This window comes from Uloborus diversus, chromosome 10 (genome assembly GCF_026930045.1).
Source record: "Uloborus diversus isolate 005 chromosome 10, Udiv.v.3.1, whole genome shotgun sequence".
Taxonomy (NCBI): domain Eukaryota; kingdom Metazoa; phylum Arthropoda; class Arachnida; order Araneae; family Uloboridae; genus Uloborus; species Uloborus diversus.
The window spans coordinates 68,992,660-69,012,196 of NC_072740.1; the positions used below are offsets into that span (position 1 = coordinate 68,992,660).

The 19,537-nt window shown below is 32.7% G+C and overlaps 1 protein-coding gene across 1 annotated transcript in view; it reads left to right on the forward strand.

Annotated features, from left to right (window-relative positions):
- The window catches only part of LOC129231352 (E-selectin-like), a 92,976-nt gene that overhangs the window by 64,625 nt on the left and 8,814 nt on the right, over positions 1–19,537 (forward strand). Inside the window, exons 2-7 of the mRNA XM_054865644.1 lie at positions 2,076–2,258; positions 3,237–3,425; positions 7,174–7,263; positions 9,140–9,268; positions 10,725–10,895; positions 14,325–14,513. Coding sequence (XP_054721619.1) covers positions 2,076–2,258; positions 3,237–3,425; positions 7,174–7,263; positions 9,140–9,268; positions 10,725–10,895; positions 14,325–14,513 — 951 coding nt within the window. The remainder of the gene's footprint in view (positions 1–2,075; positions 2,259–3,236; positions 3,426–7,173; positions 7,264–9,139; positions 9,269–10,724; positions 10,896–14,324; positions 14,514–19,537) is intronic.

Consider the following 19,537-nt stretch of genomic DNA (forward strand, 5'->3'; position numbering starts at 1 on the left):
ATCCCATTATATTTTTATTATGTTATGCTTGTAGCGGTAGCAGTATACCGCCTGTTAGCTAAGTATTTTCTACCTCTTCTTAAAATGGTCGGCCGAAGTAGCATGGTCATTTTAAGTGCATTGGATCTTAAACAATAAACGTACTTCTCGAAAAAAGTGCAACATAGTCACACAATTCGGAGACTAGCTTAAGTTTGTGCTTTGACCGAAACGTCTATCTAGGATAAATCAAAAATAGTTTTTTAGAAAAAATAAAATTAAAATTAAGTGTTAAGCTAATCATTGCCGCAACAGAGATGTATTTTAGAAAATAAGCGCTTTTTATATCAAAAAAGGAAAAGTGAGCCAACAAAAAATAAATTCAGAATTTCAAAATAACTTGTACAAAAAGATAGTCTACGAAAGCGTTGATGAAAGGAAGGGGATATATATATATATATATATATATATATATATATATATATATATATATATATATATATATATATATATATATATATATATATATATATATATATATATATATATATATAAACACTGCCGCAGGGCAGATTAGGTTGAAGTATTTCAATGGTATATGTCAGTGCTTTTCGCTAAAGTAAAAAAGGTATTAGCATTTTTAATGCTTATTAGAACATGATTAAACATACTAACTAGTAATAAGATCGAGTCTTGAAATGCCTTTCTTTAATAATTATTAAACTGAAATATCATCGAAACTACAGTGTACGGTAGTTACTATTTGTGTTGAAAATTGGCCAGAAACTTCGTTAGATCTTTTCGAGTACGCATCATTTCAGGGCTGTCCATCCCTCAAAGGGCGATTTCGCTCCCCCAAAATGCGATCGAAAATCCTAAGGCCCTGCAAAAATCCTCTCAAATTTCTCCCCTCCCTAAAAATTTCAATGATGCAAACTGCGTCATCGCCATGGAACCCCCTTCATAGGCACCTCTGTCGTTTTAATCTTGGAGGTCAATAAAGCGAAGGAATACGATTAAGTGCCTATCTTTATGCTTCGCACAAATGCTTCACTTTTACAATGAAAGAATAAGAACTGTTGTTTTATTGTATTCTTCCCCTCGGAAAATTTAACTTTTACAACGCTTAAGTTAAATTCCTGCTTGTTGTCACTATTAAGGGTGCGATTAAAAAACCAATAATAAACCCACCTAAAAGTGGGTAGGTTCATTCCTACAGAACTGATCCCACATCAATCCATTCTTCCCTACATAGGGAAATGGTTGGTGAGAGGGTGCACTAGGAGGCCTATGACCCGGCTTTTAGTCAATGTAATAGTACCTTATGTGTTAGTTAATTTCACTTTCAAACTTTGTTGCACAAAATAGTGAAAAAATATTTCAGACAATTGCTGAATAACAAATTTACAAATCTTGCAAATTAAGAGCATACCTTATCTATAACTTTTAATAATGTTTCTAAGAACTTATTAGCTGTATATTAAGTAAAATACAGCCGAAGAACCGATAGGTTAGGCAGAAGTTTTCCCACATGTTAAGTGTTTTGTTTAAATGGAGTAGTTACGGACATGCAACGTGACTGTTGAGCTATAAGCCACGTAAATAAGACATCTGTTATGGTATTGCTCCCTTAAGCAACATAATCACGACTCAATACTTTTGATTAATACTATTAAGAAAACAATTTTCTTTTCAAAGAAGATAAAAACTGATTCATTTGATCTATAGTGTATTCAGCGAAAAGTGATAGTGGAAGTAACAATGCAACGTGACATTTGACAATACCATTGCCGACTTGGCGCTGGGATGACTGAAAGCAACGCCAATCAGACAAATGTTTATGAGCAGAATCACTAATCCAATGAGTAACTCATAAAAGTGGCAAATGTTGAAGCCAAATAGCCACGATCTTTGTTTACTTCTGCTGTCAATTTCTCTGAATACACTATGGTGTTATGATTCAATTTTCTGCTTCGTAAGGTATTGTATTAATTAAGTTGCCACATGTTTTAGTTAACTGTCCAAATACAAAAATGAAAAGTAGATAAATTTAATAAAATGTACTCTTTATAACTTACGTACGATTTTTTTTTCAGGATCTGATCCTATATGTGGATTTCCTGGCACGCCTGCTTATGGATATGTTAAGCCAGATGAAGCTGCATACTATGAAGGTGATATTGTAAGTTACTCTTGTAGAGTAGGATATATACTTCTCGGCTCTCACATTCGCAAATGTACAAAGGATGGCTCGTGGACGGACGAAGTTCCTATTTGTGGTAAGTTCTCAAAAAACAATTAGATCTCCTTAATTAATCGTAATTCAATTACATTCTCGAAATAAAACTAGCTAATTTATTTTATAGTTTTCAACGCAACAGTGGAACTGATATTTGGGATACATCCTAATTTTCAATGAACAAAAATGCTTTGAGGTCTTTTGGCATCCCTTTTTATTGAACAATTCGTACAAGTAATTTCAATTCTCGTTAAAAAAAAAGTTTGTAGAAAATATTACTTTTCGTCAGTTTTCAGTCAGTCTGCGCAGTTAACCATAACTACTATATGGGTCATTCCACGGTGACTGCCGTTAAAATGTGACTGTATTTTTAACTTATAAATTCTGCACTGTCTTTAAATTAAATTTTGTATCTTCTGAAATTGATCTAAAAATTTCATGATATGGTACATCACTGCCCCACACTTGTTTTCAGACTTGAGGATTTTTTTTTCTTTTGTATGGAATTAAGGAGAATAAAAAAATGTGACTGATGTTACGCAGAAGAGACATTGAGAAAAGTGACTTGTATATAATTTGAAATTCTCTTCAAACTAATAACGAAAAATCTGAACAGATTTCTTCCCCTTAAAATAGAGATTTTCGACCTGATGATACACTTTGTTTGATTGGCAAATCTTAAAAATTGAAAGTATAAAAATTATTTAATACCCGTCTCTGATGATACAAAGATTTTGTGACTGATGTTACATTTCCAATAAATTGCTGCATATATAAATTATTTCTCTTTGAAAGTAAAATTAGCATATGTTTTGTTTAAAATTGTAAAAATGTATTTAAATTACAGAAAAGTACATTTATAAAGTTTTAAAAGTTATATTTTTAATGTATTTCATAAAAAAGCTTGCTATTAAACTGTACCTTACATGCTCTTCATGCTAATTATTATTACAAACACATCAGAGACGGCATGATACCTTCCAGGTGGATTGACAGTGGTATTTTCCCCCACTTTTAGATGACAGTATGACCACTCTTGGTTTTGCTTCATCGACTCCAGCTGTGCTTGGTCATTCAGCAGAATTAGCCATAGACAGAGACAAAAACACTTGCACCTACTTGAAGCAAAAAAACCCTCGATGGTGGAGAATAGATCTTGGTGCAGAATACAAGGTGCTGTCTGTTGCAGTTACTGTTCCTTCTCCAGGTATGTAAATATTGGTGGATAAATTTCAAAAGTATTGTTAATAAAAAATACATAAAAAGAGGGTCAGAGAAATCAATCAGGCACGTTTAAAGTGTCATATAATCTAAGAAAGATATCAAGATTAAGCAATATACAACGTGTCTCCGTTTACTCGGCAAAAACCTCTGTTTTCATAACTGTTAGTTCTACATGCATATTTTCAATTGCAAAAAGGTTCAACATAATGTACAAAATTAAGGTATTAAAAGTTTGAAGCGGAAAAAGAAATAATGAAAAAATATGAATTGTAACTTTTTACATTTTCCCTAATTCTCCTACATTGCATTTAAGGAAATCACAAACATGAAAAAACAATTCAAACACAAAATATTTGACATTAGTACCACCAATATTCACCGAAATATTAACAGTCATATACATTTTATGAGGGGAAATGTAGCGACTAACAAGGGTTTGAAGTTACATGTGTGCATAGAGTTTTCTTTCAAATTGTATGAGATTTTGTAATGTGTTTTTAAATATCCCATACCATTTGTATTTTTGTTTCAATAGCAATGAAAAATATAAGTGTTTTGCTTTTTATTACTTCAACAGCAAGTAATTCTTCTGAAAAGGCGATAGGTTCCAATCTTATCTTCTGCACTGTCCCTACTAATTTTGAAGTCGAAATTTTCTTTCAGTTTTATTCACAAATGTTTCATTTTTTTGTGTTGTATTATTTTATAATGGAGATATCTATTTGCAATGTGAAGGACTTGGAAACCATATAAAAAGTTAGATTTAGTATATTTTCACTAAATTTTGTTTTCGCTTCAAAGTCTTCATATCTTAGTTCCGCATCTCACTTTGACCATTTTTGGAACTGGAGGTATGCATCTAGGACTTACATTTGTAAAAATAGAGTTTTTTTAGGTTAAACGGGGACACGCTGTATATTAAAGAATAAGTCGTTTTTGTATTTATGCCACATATCATTTCATTTGAAGGTTTTAATGATCTCGTAGATAATTTAGAGATTTATTTTAAAAACTTCAAGACAGTTTAAAGTAAAACAGTTAATTAAAATATTCTTTCTAAAATTAATTGAGAAAATATTCAGCGTTTATTCTGTGTGATCAGAATGATGTTAAACAAGATTATTATGATCCAATTTATTTTAACTTTTTGAAAATATACTAATTAACTTTAAGTAGCATTTCGCGCATAAAATGATATGTAAAAGGGAAACAAGGCTCTCCTTAAAACCTCTGAAAAGCTCTTGATTCTTCAGACTACATATGATTTTGATTGTTCAGAAACTCATTATAATAATACATTTTTTCTTTTTTTTTTTTTGCAAATGTATGTGTTTTTAAACATTTACAACCAATTAAATTGAAGTGCACGAGATTAAACTTTTTACTGATGTGTCTCTGTTTCAAGCACCAGTGAACCTTTTGATGAACCCGTTTTAGAATGGAGCGTTCTTTATTTTAGCGTATCCAGAAATAGGTTTGGCATGTACGTTTGCTTGGGTGTAACCATAGAACTTGTTGATTTAATGATTCATTCTCTAAGATGGGAACTTCATTAAAGAAATTTGATTAATAGAGAATTTAGTGAGACACAAAGCGTCTGCCATTCATAGGATGATTCATGTATTGCACTAAATGTCGCGTCCCTACACATTAAGTAAAAGTGCATTTGAAAATTTGGAATCTATGCAAGTTTACAGGTACTTTAAGATGATTCACATGCTACTGTTTCAAAAACTAAAAATGGGATGCATTTTTTCGAATAGGTAATTAATGTACGGTATTACCGTGGTTTACATTTAAGAACAAGCATTATTTTCTCAACTGTAAATTTGTAAATCCTCATAGTGGAGGAAAAATTGTGGTTTCTTTGATTTTCGGCCGAGTGAAAGCCTTTTTTAAACATACTTTAAGAATAATGTATTGATAAATATAAAAGAGGGGATTTAAATATCTGAATTACAATAAAATATTTGTACATCTAAAACAAACTTTTTTCTTGAAATATTATACGTTTTTTGAATTGGTTTCCGATTAAACCCTTTAAATTAAATTGGTTTCCGATTAAACCCCTTTATCTTAAATTTAATAAATGGTAAAATACTGTTGCATTTTTTTTTAGCTATGAAAGACATAACCACATGTCCTTTGAAGTTGAGAAGCTGAGATTACCTTCACACTGGCATTTTAAACTAATTTGGCACACTAGCGAGAGTCGGTAAGCACGGTGTGGCTCAACTCGTAAAGTTAAATTAAAAGTTTAGGTTGTGAGCTGTAAGTTACCGCTCCAAATCGACCATATACCGACAGCCCAATGAAATATTTTCTGAAGATTTACAAGCATCAGGATTTTTCTACTTACTCTCACAGCACAGAAAAAAAATGAAGACCTTATAACTAAAACATACCTCGTAAAATATGTTAGGTGAGTAGTTTACAAAAAAGAGGGCAATAACCTATTGCAGGTATACCTTTTTATCCATCGGAGTCACTTCCACCATTATTCCGACACCACTATTTACATTGTGAAATTACGCTGTACAACATTTTTCTTATATTTCTCTTAGAAAATCTCTGAACAGCTGCGTATTTAAATGTTAAACGCTTTGGAGACTCCTGGATGAACGCTCTGACATGAGCCATATTTTCCATCGTTTTAACGGTCTGAGGTTGGCCAGGTGATTTCGTTTCTAGGGCAAAATCTGTGACTCTAAATTTTGATACCCAACAAGACATTTTCTGGAACAGGATCAAGCCGACCAAATTGGAACCAACTGAGTAGTAATCAAAAAACCTCCATTGTGAATTACTCCTCCACAACATATGACGATGTTCCCCGCGCTATGCCACTGCTACTACTTTGTATGGCACGTGTACATTTATCCATCGATACCAGATCCACCATTATTCCTACACCACTTCCTCACACACACACACAATCATCAATCGATACCACTTCCACCATTATTCCGATACCACTTCTGGCACCGCTATTCACGTTGTAAAATCATTGTGCAATATTTTTCTTACATTCCTATCAGAAAATCTCTGGGCAGCTGCGTGTTAACGCTGGCTTGGACACTCGGGTGTCCTGGCGCTGCGCTGGATGGACGCTCGGACATGCGCCGCATTTTCCAACGTTGTAACGGGCTGGGGTCAGCTAAGCAATTTTATTTTTAAGGCAGAACCTGTGGCTCTAAATTTTGATCTTAAGCAAGAATTTTTCCTATCTGGAACAGGATCAAGCCGTTCAAACTGAACCGAACGCGAAATTCTTGCAGAGTAGAAATGAAAAAAAAAAAAAAAACATCATTGTGAATTTACTCCTTCAGAACATATAACGATTATCACCACGCCATGCTATTGCTACTGCTGTATATGATACGTATACTGCTATCCATCGATACCCCTTCTCCCATCATATCTCTACCACCACTCACACAGCGCTTTTTCCAAATCCGAGAAGTTGATATGCCGAAACCTGTATGTACAAAATGAAACAGTTGAAAAAAAATACAGAGAAATAAAATGTAAAATTGTATTCTTATTATTAAAAATATCCAGCAACAATCCTATATAACGATCATTTGTTCACCTCTCATAAGAGCCATGTTTCATCTGAGAAACCATGCCACATAAAAGACTAAATTTATCACAAATTTTACCTTTGATTTACTTGCATTATATATTATTATATTTCCCCTTGATATTTTACATTTAACTTTACTTTTTAGATAAAAACATGAAATTTACAGTTTACGTAATTGGAATTCAAGGAACAACTGCCTCGTACCACAGGTGTGCATCGTTTAGTGGAAAATTTGGTATGTTCTTCAGCTGTTGAAGGATTTTTCTCGATTTAAATTTAATAAAATTACAACTAATCTATCGATAACTGAGAAATATTTTATCGCAAGAAGTTCGTAACACTTAATAGAAATGCACAACTTCACTGTGTGGCAAAAAATAAGGGACAAAAATGAAAATGCTAATGATAGCATTATTGCTGCTTTTTATGTAAAATGACCCCCTGACTCCAAGTATGACCTACGTTTTCTCCCATAACCCGCCACGCTTTGGGGATGTCTCCCCATTATTTTTTTCAGTTTTTGACAGTTTCCCAGCCATTATTTTTATTAGGAGCAATAAGGAGTACAATAATCCTAAACATTCTTTTGGCATGCAAGAGAGGTAAAAAGTTCAAAAATTTGAACAAAAAAGGGGGGTATTCCCCCCTGAAATATTTAAAATGTCATCAAAGCTTTCTTTTTTTCCTTGAGTTTTTTTTTTTTTTCACATTTTTTTTTAAACTTATTTTTGGTCTAAAACCAGAGTATCGACTTTACTCCTATGAGCCTCATATCTGAAACAATTTCACGTTGTAAAAAAAAAAAAAAAAAAAAAAAAAAAAAACATTGCAGATATTTCGTAAAGACACTTCCCGAATTATTCATATTTATTAAAGTTACATTCACAGGTGTAATTAAGATTAAAAATGAAATTGAGTATGCTTATAATGTAGCAGTAATGTTTATTTATATTTCTAGGGATGCGCCGCAACCATTGTTTATCAGTCCTCTTGTTGTATTAAGAATTTCGATACTTTGGTTTTACACCGGAAAATAAGAAAAAAAAATGACAAGTAAACCTGGGAAAATATGAAAGCTTTTTACGATTTAAAAAATACTTTAGGGGGAGGAAACCCCCTAAGTCTTCATTCTTGTTACAAATGTTCATGTTTTTAAATGTTTCACCCCTCTAGCCTTTTAGAAGAATGTTAGTGGTTAACATAACGCTCCCTTCCTTCTCAAATCAAAATAATGTCTATGAAACTGTCTTAAGCTGAAAAAATATTCGGCAGCGACCCCAAAAAGTGGGGGAAGATGGGGGAAAACGGTGGTCATATTTAAATTCAGGGGTCACTTTACATATGAATCAGCAAGAATGGTGCCAAAAACATTTTCTTAGTATTTTTTTTTTCATTTTTTTTTCTTTGCCACGCAGCGTTGATATTACTGCTGCTGAAAATAATGTATAAATGCGCCCCCATGAAAGGTCACGGGAGGTCCTTTTGACTTCCTAAAAATGTCCATACGTCACAAATTTTGTTTGAAGCTTTGGCAAATTTGGAGACACTATTGCAATTTCGTTTTCTTTTTAAATCCTGTAAATATCTTATCAATGGGTTTTGTTCATGCTCGTATTTTATCCCTCGACAATAGTCGGAGTTTTATTCAGGCAATTAAGAATTTACGTACACCTAGGCTCTTCGGAAAAATTAGAAACAAGATTTTAGTCATTGCAATGACATGACGATCTCGACGCTAACTATAAAATTTGGGATGATCTATTTGTTACACATAATTGCTTTTTATAACCAGAAACTTTAATAGTTATTTTTATCCGCTTAGTTAAGAATTCTGTTCGTTTCCATATAAAATCAATTTGAAATCTTTTTGATCTTTGGAATAATATCCTAATAGCTTTGAAGCTCTACTACTAACTAGTTTTTAAACATGACTTTTAAAATACCATACAATTGAAGTAACTGATTTTAAAAAATTAGAATGAAAAATTCTGTTTGAATTATAAAGTTATCTAGTGCGTTTTACATGAAAGTTATGCACACAAAGTTAAGCGTTTCCATTCTTAAATTAAAGCTCTTATTATTATTATTTTTTTATCGGTGTTTGATTTCAGGTACGCAAACGGTTGTTTTGTCATGTGCTGAAGGCAAAGGCATCGAAGGCGGAAAAGTGCACATCGAAGATCATCAGCTAAATGAAAGACTATTTGAACTGTGTGAAGTTGAAGTACAAGTTGAAAAAGGTAAGATACGCAATTATAGCTGGCCCGGGAGAAGCACGCTCGAATCACAGTCAATGATTAGTTAACCCTTTATGATAAAACGGTACTTCAAAGCACCATTAGAAGCAAAATGCCATTAAAAATATTAAATTCCTCCAAATACCAACGGTACATCCGGGATCTAAATATTTTAGTAGGAGATCCCAATGAGTTTTTTGCGACTTACTTGAGCGCGTAAGAGAAACATAGAGGGATACCTTGCATCCTGTGTCTAGTACCTTCAACAAGTTTGAATCCTTTACGCAGTCATCTCCTCATGCTGCCTTCATTGCGTCTAGAACAGACCATCAGATTAGAAAAAAAAATCGATCGTCAGAAATATTGAAAAGCGTCAGACCATAATCTTTTGCATTGAAAAAGGGTTTTAGCGTTGCAAGGTACATCTATTAGTTTTACTGAACAGAAAAAAAAATGCCCTACGTCCAAGGCAATGCTGGTGGCAAATGGTGTTACCAAATCGTAGAAAACAGGAACAAACTATTGTATGAAATTAGCCCTATTCCTTAGGTCAGAAAACGTAAACCATCCACGATTTAAAAGCAAAATCCAGAAGATCTAAAATTAGAGAGTAGAGTAATTATGCGGGAAAAGGCCCAAGAAAAGTTTAAAAAGGCTGGTAAAGGCAATACAAACAACAAGAAACTTTCCCAAAGCAGAAGAAGAAACGGGCCAACTTGTCATCCTTAAGTGAAGAAATTATTCTAGATACCAGTGGTGACAGTTTTGATGAGGATAGTAATGATCATTTTTTGTGCTGGGTGTAAAGGGTACTTTCATGCTAAAAAGGTCCCAAGTGTGACTGAATTTAGTGCATCGAATGAAACAAATGATTGCACGAAGATTGAAATGATGATCATTTGCAGTGAGTGAAGTGTTTAGGCTACTATTCGAACCTGTGCTGTTATTATTTTTTACAAAATAATTACGAAATAATTTAATTCGTTTTGTTTTCGTAGTTATTGATAATTAACATTTAATTTTGTTATGTTTGTATTATTTTTTATTTACTATGGTGCTGTTGCATCTTACCCCATAACTGGTGGCATCTTCTCCATAGATATGGCTGAACTTGTCACAATTAAATGAATTTCTTTAACATTAAATCTCGTATTTATGTTCATACTGAGAAAATAATGAACTTTTGTACAACCAATTAAGTGTTAAAAATTGAACTGTATTTATTTTCATGCTCTTGTTGCTTCTATTTTCAATGCACTAATCGAAAAATCCTTGAATGTGACGGATCATAAATTAATCATCATAATCCGATCATAAATTACGATCACTACTTCATTTTGGATAATCATACAATAGCTTAAAAGTTTTACATCCATTTTATACCAACAAATATAGTAAAAATATTAAACTATGAGTGCGGGAGTTTCAAACCCAAAAAGTCATTGTATCTTCATTTCAGATACTGGCTATGACTGTGGAAGACCTAGCCGCAATATTTATTCCATTACTTTTGATTCCAGTGGAGATAGTGTAGAATACGGATGCATCAGAGGCTATGAAATTGTTGGAAGCGATTACCGAATGTGTGAAAATTCCGGCCAATGGTCAGGAGAACCACCAGTATGTAGACGTAAGTACCATAGAGCTCCTTTTCATCGAATCCATTTAGAATATAGATAAAATTTAAGCTGCTACAGTAAACTTCCGTTATAAAAACCTCTGATACAATGCACTTTAATACATTAAGCGGATGAACACTGATTTATTGCAACTAAAAAGAATTATATGATAAAAGGTGGAGTGTATATTGCAATATCATTAAAGGGTTGCCTTCAGTCAGTCGAATACTGCAGTAATATGTCCGCGCCTTATTGGTTTGAATTGCAAATCAAGTAAAATAATAGCAAAAAACCTAATTCGGAGACCTTACTCAAACAACTATGTGAATTCGTGTAATACCAAGTTTAGTTATGGAAAGATACCGCTAGAAATTTGTATGTCGCATGTCTTATAGACCCCCCACCTCCCCCCCACCCCATGTGGATCATTGTTATTGCTATATTTCCCTAGTAGATGAAATAAACAGACTATTATTGCATATTGTCAGTTCAATCGGAGTTATTATAACGGAAGTCGACTGTGCATCTTCCAGTGAGCTAACACAAACTAAACCTATGAACCATTAAGTTAAAACTTCCATTTGGAAATCTCACAATAAGAAATGAAAAGAGAGAGAATTTTTTAGCCAATGATTTCAAGCTCAATTAATGAGGAAATTACGTGTTTAGTAAAAGAAATCCGATTTATTTGCATTCTCGTAGGGGAAGGTGGGGAAAATATTGAGGTGGATACGACTCCTTGGAGCAGTGATTTAGAATACCCGACTCAAAAGCAGGAGCATTTTAACTACTCGCATTTAGGAGCATATCTGGATGGTAGCTGTTGTGTTCTTAGATGCCAGTTTATCACAGACAACACGAAGGCTGCTCCCTGTAAAGGCAAGTTGTTTCTATTTATCGGTAAAGCCACAAAATACAAGCTTCTGCTAACATTCAGACCGTTTCCGGCTTCAACTAGCTATAATTTTTGCATTTGTCAATTAGTGTAAAAAATGCATATGGAACTTTTATATGTCTTACGTACAGTTACACATCACTGCAGATGGAAAATAAAAAGCAAAAGTAACCATTCCTTCTCATAATTTTCAGCAAAAGATATGAGTGAAATATTTTTAGTACATTATTTATAACGCGTAATTTCCGTGAATAAAATACACTTGCGACTTGAAGATATTTGCCCGAGTTTAGATAACTAAACTGCAGTTAGTTGTTTTCCAAAGCATGCTCGTATGCTGACATTTTTATAGGAATTTATTTCCTTGAATCAAGCAATTTAGAGTAATGTCGTTTCAATGTTTTAACCCCTTTCTATTCAAATACTTCTGTTTTTACGAAACAGAAAAATTTCCATTTTGAAAAGTATTGATGTAATATTAATGTTAATTTCTGAAAGTGTGAACTACGAAATAAAATTAATGTATGAATCTATCTCTTTAATGTTTAAATGTAGTAAATTCATACGAAGATACAATCATATGGTACATCATTTTGCGCGTGAACGTATGATTGAATTGTTTTCATTTGACGAAGTTGGGATGCAACGCTGTCAATTTTTAATGTATTTGTTGTGTAGCAAATCTTGAGTATAAAGAACGTGGATTATTTCCTGGTTTTAGCTTTAACTATGTTCTTTTGCGCAAAAATACAAATAAAAAAAGTGACTACATTTTGCATGCGTTAACGTTTACTATGAATTTTGTGATTGTGTGTTGAGAAAATGTAATGAATGCATTAAATGCAGAATGTAATATCAGTGTCGACTGGGTGGCATGGTGTTAAGGCGTTGGCCTCGTACGCCTTGGTTCCGGATTTTTACCCGTGGTCCAAGTGGCCAGTCGGTGAGTTTTCAAGATCAAGAAAATCGTCAGCGTCCATGTCGAAGAATAATATGGCATGTAAAAGATTCCTTGGGTATTCATTTGACTTTGAATCAACTAGGTAAAAATTAATTCTTTGTGCAGTTTCGTATCGAAGAGATCTCAGGTACCTCCATCTGGTGTTAAACTGAGTGTTAAAATTACAAGTATAATTAATATTCACGCCTTAACGAAGGCGCATGGAAGACTGGATACATTATCGGGGAATTCTTCAAGGTCTACAAAAAGGCTAAAGCCTCTAACGCTGCCCCATTAGAAAAAAAATGAAGAAAATGTCAGGTGTGTAGATAAGTTTGTCCCTTATGCTGCATATTTTTAAAATTAACTAATAGAATCATGTCAATGCGTAAATATATGTGACTCAGTTTCTTAGCTTAGTTTCTATGCATTGAAGACTGACGTCATATCTCAAAGAGAAGAGAAATGAAAAATATAGACTACCTGTGTTTTACATGAAATACACCGCCAGCTCAGTCATTTCCAACCGATTACTGCAGTTTCGTTGCTTTGCTTTAGTTTGCGACTCCTTTCAGTGTCTGAGTGTGCTTAGCAGGTGAACTTAAATTCTAGTTAAGTAGTCTTTAACACATAAGTCCAGAAACGGCATTTAGGGGAGTCAGGGAGTCAATTACCTCTTCACTTTGAAAAAGTAAATGTTTTTGCATTTAAGTATGCGTGGTTTTTGTTTTCTTCCAATAAACTTTGTATTGAGTACGTATCCTTTGCCCCTCCCCCTTGAAAAATTAGAAATGAAAGGATTCTGTAATCCGTTTGTGAGAAGCAGTGTTGTCAAACAATTTTCTTGAAACTGCATTTTTCAATTACGATAAGAAGTTTTTTAAATAGTCTCTTGCATTAAATGTTTCAATGAATTGATAATAAAAATTAATTCCATACTGATATTGGTTAGCTCTGTGATTCTGAAGACTTAAAAAGATGGGGAAACTTTCCATATACATTTTATATGCTTGCAAATTAAAACTGAATTCAACCTTTTTTTTTCATCTTCTTTAGAAAATTAATTTAATATTTTTGATAATTTTCTTTAACAAAAGCCTTGTTGCAGAAATAAATGTAAATTATTTCTAACTTATTAATTCAATATTTACTTATTTATTCAACATTTGTACGCGAAGTGTGAGAGTAGTCTCACACTTCGCATTCCTCTTCTTTCCCCAATTTTTTTCCTTTTCTCAAATATTTACTGTTATTTTTTTATTTTATGGCATCATTTGAAGCAGTGAGAGGCAAATGATGTAAGTAGAGAGGCTCTCTTTCCACTTGCATTGGTTATCAACAAATTTTTCATTTTGGCTCTTACATACATTTGCTTCTCCTTTGCCTCATTTATAGTTTCACTCTTCTAAATCAAAATGGTATTTGCTTTGATAAACTGATTAATTTTTAGATGTTATAATTTAAAATTACATTACAATGAAAAAAGAAATAATTGGTTTTCTGTTTCGAAAAAACACTAAAATACTCTTTCGTTCATATATATATTTTTGAATTTAATTATTTATTTTTATTGCCATTTTATTTGTAAATTATTTATTTTTGTAGCTATTATATGTAATCGTTTGATTGCGCCTGAAAATGGTCTCGTAGAAGTCATTCAGGGCAACAGAAGTACGCCATTAGAAGGAGCAACTGTCGCATACAGATGTGAAGAAGGATTTAAATTGGTAGGGTCCTTTACTCGGGAATGTTTACGGGATGGATCGTGGAGTGGAAACGATCCCCAGTGTAAAGGTAAGAATCACCATACATTGAACCTTTATCACCTGACTTCCTATATGACACTTTCATGTTCCACTCAAAACATTCCACAGAAATACACTATATGACCAAAAACAGTGTTTGGAAAAACTACTTTTTTATATAGCAAACTACTAGTACAATTACTTTATTACGAATGTAGTTAACTACAACTACTTTTTTAAAAATGTAGCAACTACAAACTACTTTTTAAAAGCAGTCGTTCATTCGCTAATTTTTTAAAAATAAGTAAATAAAAGGCATACAGATACACACCGTTTGAGGATTGAACGAAAAAATTAAAAAGATAGTTTAGATTAATAAATTGGCTAATTTGAACATGGAATACTACTAAGAATTATTTATTGTTTCATTCCTTTACTGGGCCAATTTGTCATTCCAAACATTTCTTACGAATACTCGCGGCAGGAAAGGATTTGAAAAGTTGAAGGAATTCAACCTTCAAGTTTTTAATCCTTTCCTGACAGTGATTATTTCATTCAAGAAGTGCAACTCGGCAATTTGGAAATGTAAATAGATGCAGTCATAATTTGATTACAATTTTATATAGACACACAATATGTACATAAAATTGATTTAGATGGTGAAAAACATCTTTTAAACAAAAGAGAAAAACTTTAATTTTCATTACAGGATTAATTTAAAAGGAACTTATGTTTTGGAAGAACTAGTTAGTTGATTTTGAGTTTCAAGCGAGGGGTCCGGACCTGGATACCATCTCTTTTCTTACGCCACTGATAAAATGAAATAAAAGCATTTTTCAATTTTACCGAATAAACTCGAAAACTTACAATATTTAATAATTGAGTTTCATTTTATTGATATATCAACACTCAATCTGTAAAAAAAAAAAAAAGAAAGAAAGAAAAAGAAATTTTTAAAATATCCCAAACGTTACGAGTATTTATAATCAAATATTATAAGAATCCGAAATATGAAACATAACTAAGAATGCTTACTTTACTTCAATGTGCAATTTTTAACTACCGTGGATTCGGGCTACAACGTGATTCGACTTATGCGAAAAGGCTAAATAGCGAGCTTTTCTCGAGTAATGAATTTTGGAGCTAACGCGAATTCCTCACCCCGTAACACGAAAATTTTCAGAAGGGAATCTCAAGGCTTAAGTATCACCTTCTTTATTGGGTACTAAACATCAGTTTCGTAAATGAACTTTCCCTTTAGCATCACTGAAAGCAAAAGTACCCCGCAATGTACTAGTCAAAACATCGCTTTGTTAATTTACAAATCGCCACTGCGCATCTTTTCATTCTAAACAAGAAGTTGGTGAAACGTTATATCACATAAGCGGGTTGTTTATCTGAAGTTTTCTTCTTCTTCTTCTTCCTCAATGATTAGGCTATAGCCTGTTCCGGCTTCTTAATCGCCCCAGCGCTTCCTGGGCCTAACACGGTCTCGTTTGCTCCTTGATCTGTAATAAAAGGCTGCTCTTGGAAGTCTCCCTTGTGCCATACGTCGAACATGGTTTTTCCAATCGTTACGATATTCCGTAATTTTTTCATTGAGGCTGAATATCTGTAATTCCCTATGAATAGTTTCATTCCTTATTTTGTCTAGGATAGTGCAGTTCTTCAGTGATCGCAAATACTTCATCTCTGCTGCTTGAATTCTACTAGTTTCTTGACTGTTCAAAGTCCATGTTTCAGAGCCGTATAGTAAGGTTGTTACCACCATAACCTTATAGAACTTCAATTGTGTTTGCTTTTTCGTTTTTCCCTTTAGGGTTCTTGTAAGCGTTCCACATAAGTGTTGAAACCTATGTAGTTTGTTTTGGACATCATTGTAGTGGTCAAAGGTGATGTCACATCCTAGGTAGTTGAAGTGCTTCACCTGTTCAATAATTCTATTATCAATAACAATATTTTACTTCTAATTGGCTCTTTACCCCTAAATGCCATTGTTTTAGTTTTCGGGATTGAGATTTTCATATTATTTTCTAATTTATCTAAAGTTTTAAAAGGAAAAATAGAAAGTTTCTGACAACTAAAGAAATTTAAAAATTTTCGGTATGCTTAAACCACTAAAAAGTGCGTCGAATATAATTACTGTATCTACTGTACAGTATTATTGTAGTGCTGCATTTCATTATTGCTACACTTTACGTACCGTACTGTTTCATTTTATGCCATTCTCTCCCACTGATTTTGTGCATCCTAACCGTATAATTCAGTAACACAACTTTTTTTTTTTTTAATACAGTAAAATTTCAGTTCTCTGTATTTAAATTCGGTAATAGGAAATTAAGAAATAGGTTAAAACATTTTGAAGGTTGTTTTCAAATGTCTAAAATAATTTGTATATTGATTAAAAAAAAAATAGCATAGTTCCCCTTTTCCAAAACTCGAAATTTCAACCTACGCAAGAAGGCTTGGAACGCATTTCTCGCGTAAGTTGAGATTCGACTACATATGTGGATGACATTGGTATCGAAAGCTTTTTGCTTAGCTGGCAAAGCTTGCTTGAAACGGAAAAAATTCCGTTATCATACATTTCTATAACACTGTAATAATTGTTGGTAGCCGGTCAAAAAAAAAGCAGTTCAATATCATCCTCTTCCATATCATTTACATTTTGGCACAATAATCTCATTGACATCTAAAATGTTTATCCACGGAACATTTTCTGCTGACAGAAAACGCAAACGTGTTACTACTTGGCAGTTATCGCTTATTCTTTTCTTACTAAGCCATACTCTACTCAAGGCAAATATTGGGGAAATGTGAAAATTTCAATGCCAAACAAAGGAATGGCGTCAAACAGATAGAGTGTATGGCATCAAAATATGCCTGATGTCAGTTCGTATTTTTCAGTCTTACTAATCGGATTGACGCAAGGCTTGCAATCAGATTGTCTATTTTTTTTTTTTTTTTTTTTTTTGAACCTTTATTAAAAAGTAGTTTTTAGAAATCGCTACAAACTACTTTTTTTGTAGCGAACTACTCGATACTCTACTTTTTTTTAAAGTATTGCGCTACACTACAAACTACTAAAAAATGTAGCTACTACAGTAGCGTTGGTACTTGTACTCAAAATATTGGGACACTTTCAAAAATTCACATTTTCAAGGATTTCTCACGAAATAAGAGACCAATTGCTTTGTAACTTTTGTCACATAAAAGGTATGCTCTAGTTGTCATTTTCCATTAAAAGTTATATCACCCTTGCGTTTCGGGGATCAATAAAAAATTGAGGAAAACAGAAATGTTTTTTGATCATCATTCATCGTAAATAGTTGAGAATAAGCTGTAAATTTCAGAAATTAGTTAGCTTACTATGTACAGTTATTTTACATACTTTCGAGAGGATATCTTTGATATACACGAAGATATAGACATTTCTTTCAAAACTACTAATTTATTGGAAGGTCTTTATCTCATAACACGCAGAGTTTCATATCAAAGCTTACCAGATTTTCAGAAAACCTGAAACCATACAAGAGAAGTACAGTACTTATATTTGAAATTAAAATGTTGAAAATTTGATAAATATCGACATTTAAAGTAATTAATTTTTCACTGCGCATGCGCGAAAGATAGGAATTTATAACTTCGATAATCTAAAATCCAACTAGATTCTTCAACTCATGATAAAATTCCTGTTCAATGTCTTGAAAATTCAGAAAATTATCAGCTATCTAATGTATGTTACGTGCCGGGTATCTGCCGTTTGTCTTTGAGCCTGCAAAAATATTTGTCGAATTTTAAGATACCTGGAAAAGTGAAGTAAAAAAGTATTAGTCAAATTAGGCACAATGAGTCAAATGAAAATTCATGTAAAAATCGGACCCTGTTTCCAGGAAATCAGGAATTCAACTAAAAATCGAGAAAATAAAATCGTGATCTTATAAAGCAGAAAAATTGGCAGATTTCTTATACTGATATTGAGATTATAACATAATATAAACTAAATTTTACTCCACAAAATATTTTAGTAAGAAAAATGTACGTATATATATTCTATAAAACCCCGTTTTTAACTATCATTAAAAAATATTATCTGTGTGTTACTAAAAATGCCTCGATATAAAAAAAATTTGTTCCTGAAAAACGAACATTCTGCGTATAATTTCATTCTATTAGCACATCACTGCGTAAAAAATTCTTCTGATTTATTTTTAAAAAATCTTCCGGTTTTTTCTGATTTTCAAATACAAATCTTTCTGTTTTTTACTTAAAAAGAGGCGATTACAAGAATTTCATATATTATTTAGCAATTTTGATCAAAATAATTAATATTTTAAGGAGTTTTATTTCTTTATTTTTAGAATAAAAGTTTTAAGAGTATCTTGGAGTTTTCTTTGTTGAAAAGTAATGATTGCATATTTAACCCTTCAAGCGGCCGTGACGTAAAATTCCTTCACCCAGCGATGTATCGAAGAGCGGCCGTGTCGAAAAATTTCGCCATGAATATTCTTCTATAGAATTTTACGCCGCAGCCGTTCTCGAAGCAGAATATTCAAGGCCAAATTTTTCGACACTGCCGCTCTTCAATACATCGCTGGGTGAAGGAATTTTACGTCACGGCCGCTTGAAGGGCTAAATATATATATAGTAGTAACTGTTTAAATTCATTCTATTTTCTGTTTTTTTTTTTTTTTTTTTTTTTTTTCATTTTTAGAACTCCATTATCAAACAGCTATTGGTAGAATTATATCTCTTAACTGTTCTAGATTTTTTTAAAAGAAAAACGAGCAAACCTCCCACACTCTTAATAGAATTTCCAGTTAATTAACTGCTCTGGTGTGTATTGGACACTTTCACGTACATCGCCAGAAGTGGCACTCTATAATAAGAGATAAGCATTAGTTTTACATTTTCAGCAGAATAACGTAACATATTTGCAAGGAATAACCTCCGATGGCGATGTTACACATTTTTCATCAAGATACAATGCTTAAAATAAATTTAAATCTTGTAATTTTATGTTTTCTTACCAATTATTTATCATAAGTATTAACTTGCTGCATGAACTCTTTT